Consider the following 5,877-nt stretch of genomic DNA (forward strand, 5'->3'; position numbering starts at 1 on the left):
CCTCAGCCTCCCAAAGTGCTGGGATTAAAGGCTTGAGCCACGGTACCTGGCCTACCATACATTTTTAAATCACATACTTCTGTTGCTGCTTCCTAAGTTTTCAGTTTTAGGCATGACCTGTTTTTTTCCTGCTATAAAATTCAAGGAATTCACTCTTCTACCCTACTGCCACCATAATTTTGGTTAGATTTATTCATTTGACAGTAGTTACTGAGTATCCTCTACATTCCAGACACTGTTCTACAGCTTGGTGTAAAGCAATGAATTTAAAAAAAATAAAAATAAAAAAATAAATCCAGCGGGGCGCAGTGGCTCACGCCTGTAATCCCAGCACTTTGGGAGGCGGAGGTGGGCAGATAGCTTGAGGTCGGGAGTTCGAGACCAGCCTGGCCAAAATGGTGAAACCCTGACCCAGTCTCCACTAAAAATACAAAAATTAGCCGGGAGTGGTGGCACATGTCTATAATCCCAACTACTCAGGATGCTGAGGCAGGAGAATCACTTGAGCCTGGGAGGCGGAGGCTGCAGTGAGCTGAGATCACACCACTGCACTCCCGCCTGGGCGACAGAGTGAAACTCTGTCTCAAAAAACAACAACAAAAAACACAAAAACTTGGCCAGGCGTAATGGCTCACGCCTGTAATCCCAGCACTTTGGGAGGCCAAGGAGGGTAGATCACTTGATGTGAGGAGTTCGAGAGCAGCCTGGCCAACATGGTGAAACCCCATCTCTACTAAAACGACAAAAAAATTAGCCGGGCTTGGTGGCATGTGCCTGTAATTCCAGCTACTCAGCCGGCTGAGGCAGGAGAATAGCTTGAACCTGAGAGGAGGTTGGAGGTTGCAGTGAGCCGAGATCAGACCACTACACTCCAACCTGCACCACAGGGTAAGGCTCCGTCCTGCTCTGTCGCCAGGCTGGAGTGCATTGGTGCGATTTGGGCTCAATGAAACCTCCACCTCCCGGGTTCAAGCGATTCTCCTGCCTCAGCTTCCTGAGTAGCTGGAATTATAGGCACACACCACCATGCTCAGCTAATTTTTGTATTTTTAGTAGAGATGGGGTTTCACCATGTCGGCCAGGATGGTCTCGATCTCTTGACCTCGCGATCTGTCCACCTCGGCCTCTGAAAGTGCTGGGATTGCAGGCGTGAGCCACTGCGCCTGGACTTAACTTTTTTTTTAAAGACTGAGTACACTAGGAGTAAATAGGCCCTGTTTAACCTGATAAAGGGTATCTATCAAAAACCTATAGCAAGCATCATACATGACAGTGAAACCTCGTGTCAGGAACAAGACAGAATCACTACTGCTTCTATTGGCTCCTGTACTAGATCCTGACCAGAGCAGTAAAAGAATCAAAGACAGTTTCTAGGATACAGAATTGTTCAGTTGCTCCTATGCTGGCAAAGGGGCAGAGAATGAAACAGAAAAGAAAAAACTAGAAGTTGGACAACCAAGAGAGAGGTGAAAGAAGGTGGCCAGAGATGGCTGGTGTTCCAATGTAGCAATGGGGAGTCAGGGCCCCCAGTGCCCCTGGGCTCTGGGAGTCAGAGCAATGGAAAGAATAGACAGGGTAGAGGTGAAAGTGGGGGTAGGGGTGGGGGTGGCTGGGAGCTGACCAGGTGGGTGTCAGAGCTGAGAGGGTAGGGTGTTACCAGAGATAGCAAAGTAATGCTCATCCCAGCTCCTCAGGGTGAGCCACCTCTCCTTCTAGGGAACAGCTTCCTCCACAGCAAAGCCTCCACCTAGAAACATCTACACTCATCAGTACAAAAAGCTTCAGCCTTTATTAAACAAAGGAGGAGGTAGAAGGCAGATAAGGGAACAGTTCAGGATCCCTTCTTTCCCCTATACATACACAAACATACAAAACACAGACACACCCCAGTGAGTGACAGGGACCATCAGGCAACAGATTGAAGGGCAGAGGGAGGCAGCACCCTCCGAGAGTTGGCCCGAACCCAAGGGTGGGCTGAGACCTGGGCCAGGGGCAGCCGTTCCGAGGGGTTATGCCTGAGCAGTTTAGAGATGAGGTCCTGGGCTCCCGTGGGCACAGAAGCGGGGAACTTTAGGTCCACCTGTAGGTGTGAAGAGATGGAAGGGCTGCATTACTTTCACCCTGGCTACATCTTCCTTGACTACCCATTCTGTCTGGAGTTACTCAGGGCCACGCAAATACACTCTGCCCACCCCCAGTCCCCCAGCCCCTGGCCTCTGCAGCTGGCACGAAGCCCAGGCCGCCCTCCCACCTTGACGATGCGCCGATAGGTCTCACTGTGTGATGCGCTCTCAAAGGGTGGGTTTCCCACCAGCAACTCATAGCAAAGCACTCCAATGCACCACAGATCCACCTTCTCGTTGTGCGTGCGCCCCTCAATCATCTCTGGGGGCAGGTAGTCCAGGGTGCCACACATTGTCTTCCTCCTGGGAGGGATAAGGGGAGTGGGCGTGGGTCCCAGTGACATAGGAACTCTCCTTTCCCTGCTACCTGATGGCAGGGAGCCAAAAGACCAGGGAGGTACCAGGGGAGAGGTCCAGCCAGGCAGGGCTACTGGAGTGGGGGTGGGGTTGGGGTGATGATGCATCTGAAAGCCCCAGAGGTAAGCCTGCACACAGCCCCAGCAACTCCACACTGAAGGATATGTCTTCATAAGATACTGCGATATGAGGGCAGTGTTCATTTGGAGTTCATTTTGGAGTTCACTGGGGACATCTCTAATGCCCATCGGGCATGTTTTGCTTAAATAAATCAGCTACTATGTGATGCTATGAAACCTTTAAAAAATGATGTGGGAGGAAAAAAGGCCACTGCTCCGGGCTCTTCTGAGACAGAGTCCAGGCTGGAGCACAGTGGGACGATCCTGGCTCACTGCAACCTCTGCCTCGCGGATTCAAGTGATTCTCACGTCTCAGCCTCCCGCACAGCTGGGAGTTCAAATTTTTAGTAAAGATGGGGTTTCGCCATGTTGGCCAGGCTGGTCCGCTGACCTTGAACTCCTGGCCTCAAGTGATCCACCTGCCTTGGCCTCCCAAAGTGCTGGGATTGGCAGGTGTGAGCCACCGCACCTGGCTAGTTTTACCATTGGCCCATACGGGGATCAAACCCGTGACCTTGGGATTATTAGCACCACACTCCAACCATTTTGTTTGTTTGTTTGTTTGAGAGGAGTCTCACTCTGCCGCCCAGGCTGGAGTGCAATGGCGCAATCTCGGCTCACTGCAACTTCCGCCTCCCAGGTTCAAACAATTCTCCCGCCTCAGCCTCCCGAGTAGCTGGGATTACTGGCGTCCGCCACCACGCCCGGCTAATTTTTGTATGTTTAATAGAGACAAGGTTTCAGCATGTTGGCAAAGCTAGTCTCGAACTCTTGACCTCAAGTGATCCGCCCGCCTCGGCCTTTCAAAGTGTGGGGATTACAGGCGTGAGCCAGCGCGCCCCGCCCCTGGAGAGGTTTTAATGGCTCAGCCTCACACCCAGGGCTGGCCTCCCAGACCACCATACCTCAGGGAGGGCGCATGCACAGACCAGCCAAAGTCAGCAATCTTCAGCTCTCCCTTGAGCCCTAAGAGCAGATTCTCTGGCTTTATGTCTCTGTGAATCACCTTCTTCCCGTGGCAGTACATTAGAGCATCTGCCAGCTCCTCCATGATCTGGGAGGGGCAACGAGAGGCAATCAGACAAGGATGGACCTCCAGCTACAAGCAGCACACCCTCAGCCTCCAGCCCCCTACTGGCGGCCCAGGTGCCCACCCGCCCGGACCGTGGCTGTTCGCTGCTCGTCAAATGTGCGGCTCTTCTGCAGCTCCTTGTAGAGCTCCCCGCGGGGCGCATACTCTAGAATCAAGTAGATCCTCCTCCGGTCATAAAAATAGTTGTAAAGACGCAGGATATTGGGATGGCTGGAGGAAGAGACAGAAGAGGCCTCAGGCCAAAGGCATAAAAGAGCTGGGAAAGATAATAGGAGCAAACCGGGGTCAGACGTGGCCCAGGCCGGGGACACCAGGAATGGGAGTGGGAAGGGGAAACTGGAGGCAGATTTCTGGATTCAAGGCTCTGGCCAGGACTAAGGGCTAAATGGGGCTCACTAGCCGTAGCTACAGAGAAAGCAATCTGGATGAGGTAGGGCTGAGTGAGGAGCTGGGGTGAGGGAGCAGAGGGGCTTCGGCTCAGGGGGCATCAACCCATACTGCAGGTGGGCCTGGATTTCGATCTCTCTGCGCAGCTGATGCTCCACGCCCTCCTTCTCTATCTGGGACTTGAAGAGGACCTTGAGCGCCACGATGAAATGGCTTTTCTTCTCCCGAGCCAAGTACACGTTTCCAAACTTGCCTTTGCCCAGAGGACGCCCAATCTCAAAGTCATCAATTGTGAAGTGCCGCTTGCTTAGAAAGTGGGGGAAGGCAACTCAGAACTGGTTTTGGTTATTAAGAGGTTTGCTTTCTCTCCGCTTCATCATCTCATCCTGTCCCCCGCCCCACTTCTCTTCATCTCTACTCCTGCCCTTAGGTTTTATCTTCCCGACTTGCCCTTAGGTTTTTTTTTTTTTTTTGAGACGGAGTCTCGCTCTGTCGCCCAGGCTGGAGTGCAGTGGCCGGCGGCAAGCTCCGCCTCCCGGGTTTACGCCATTCTCCTGCCTCAGCCTCCTAAGTAGCTGGGACTACAGGCCCCCACCACCTCGCCCGGCTAGTTTTTTGTATTTTTTAGTAGAGACGGGGTTTCACCGTGTTAGCCAGGATGGTCTCGATCTCCTGACCTCGTGATCCGCCCGTCTCGGCCTCCCAAAGTGCTGGGATTACAGGCTTGAGCCACCGTGCCCGGCCTGCCCTTAGGTTTTATCTTCCCGACTTCCTGCCCGTTCACTGTCCCCTCACCCCCCTCCACCCCAAGGCTTGGGGCACTTACATTAAGATGTTGGGTGTCCCACTGCTATTCTCGACCACCTTCTGGCCAGGGGCAGCTAAGGAGACAACAGGTAAGTTGAATGGGAACAGGGATGACCTTCTCATCCCTAAACCCTCCCATAGATGCTCATGTCCCCGGGTCAGTCCTCCCCCCTTGCCCCAGGTACCTGTGGGCTGGACATTGGAGCGGCTCATGAGGACAAGTGCAGATGGGGTAACAGGCTCTTTCCGGAGGACTCGCTGGGGCAGGGTGCTCAGGCCAGACGGAGCCTGAGAAAGAGCAGGGGGTAGCTCTGAGGGTGCCTTTGTCTGATGACCCGGGTGGAATGTGCTGCAAGCAGTATTTCAGCCCCTTGCTAAAGAGCCACCCAGCCGCCCACCCCCAATTCAAAGAGAAACACTGATGTAACAGTTTTGCCTCCCAGCCTCTGCTCACAGTCCCATATTAAAATGGGTTATTAATAGACAACCTAGGGCCGGGCACAGTGGCTCACGCAGTCAGGAGTTCAAGACCGGCCTGGCCAACATGGTGAAACCCCATCTCTACTAAAAACTTAAAAAATTAGCCCAGTGTGGCTGGGTGTGGTGGGTCACGCTTGTAATCCCAGCACTTTGGAAGGCTGAGGCAGGGGGATCACGAGGTCAGGAGTTCGAGACCAGCATGGCCAACACAGCGAAACCCCACTCTACTAAAAATACAAAAATTAGCTGGGCATGGTGGCGAGTGCCTGTAATCCCAGCTACTCAGGAGGCTGAGGCAGGAGAATCGCTTGAACCTAGGAGGCAGGTTGCAGTGAGCCGAGATTGTACCATTGCACTCTAGCCTGGGCGACAGAGCTAGACTTCGTCTCAAAAAAAAAAAAAAATTAGCCGGGTCAGGGTCCTGTAATCCCAGCTACTTGGGAGGCTGAGGCAGGAGAATCGCTTGAGCCCGGGCGGCAGAGTTTGCAGTGAGTTGAGATTACGCCACTGC

At 53.3% G+C, this 5,877-nt stretch overlaps 1 protein-coding gene across 1 annotated transcript in view; it reads right to left on the minus strand.

Annotated features, from left to right (window-relative positions):
• Positions 1-1,768: 1,768 nt before the first annotated feature.
• AURKB (aurora kinase B) overlaps positions 1,769-5,877 on the minus strand; it is a 12,152-nt gene continuing 8,043 nt past the window's right edge. Inside the window, exons 3-9 of the mRNA XM_011958593.1 lie at positions 5,072-5,174; positions 4,906-4,960; positions 4,191-4,385; positions 3,764-3,902; positions 3,505-3,653; positions 2,252-2,426; positions 1,769-2,080 (exon numbers count right to left, since the gene is read on the minus strand). Coding sequence (XP_011813983.1) covers positions 1,907-2,080; positions 2,252-2,426; positions 3,505-3,653; positions 3,764-3,902; positions 4,191-4,385; positions 4,906-4,960; positions 5,072-5,174 — 990 coding nt within the window. The 3' untranslated portion in view covers positions 1,769-1,906. The remainder of the gene's footprint in view (positions 2,081-2,251; positions 2,427-3,504; positions 3,654-3,763; positions 3,903-4,190; positions 4,386-4,905; positions 4,961-5,071; positions 5,175-5,877) is intronic.

The sequence above is a fragment of the Colobus angolensis genome, unplaced genomic scaffold (genome assembly GCF_000951035.1).
Source record: "Colobus angolensis palliatus isolate OR3802 unplaced genomic scaffold, Cang.pa_1.0 Scaffold47, whole genome shotgun sequence".
Lineage (NCBI taxonomy): Eukaryota > Metazoa > Chordata > Mammalia > Primates > Cercopithecidae > Colobus > Colobus angolensis.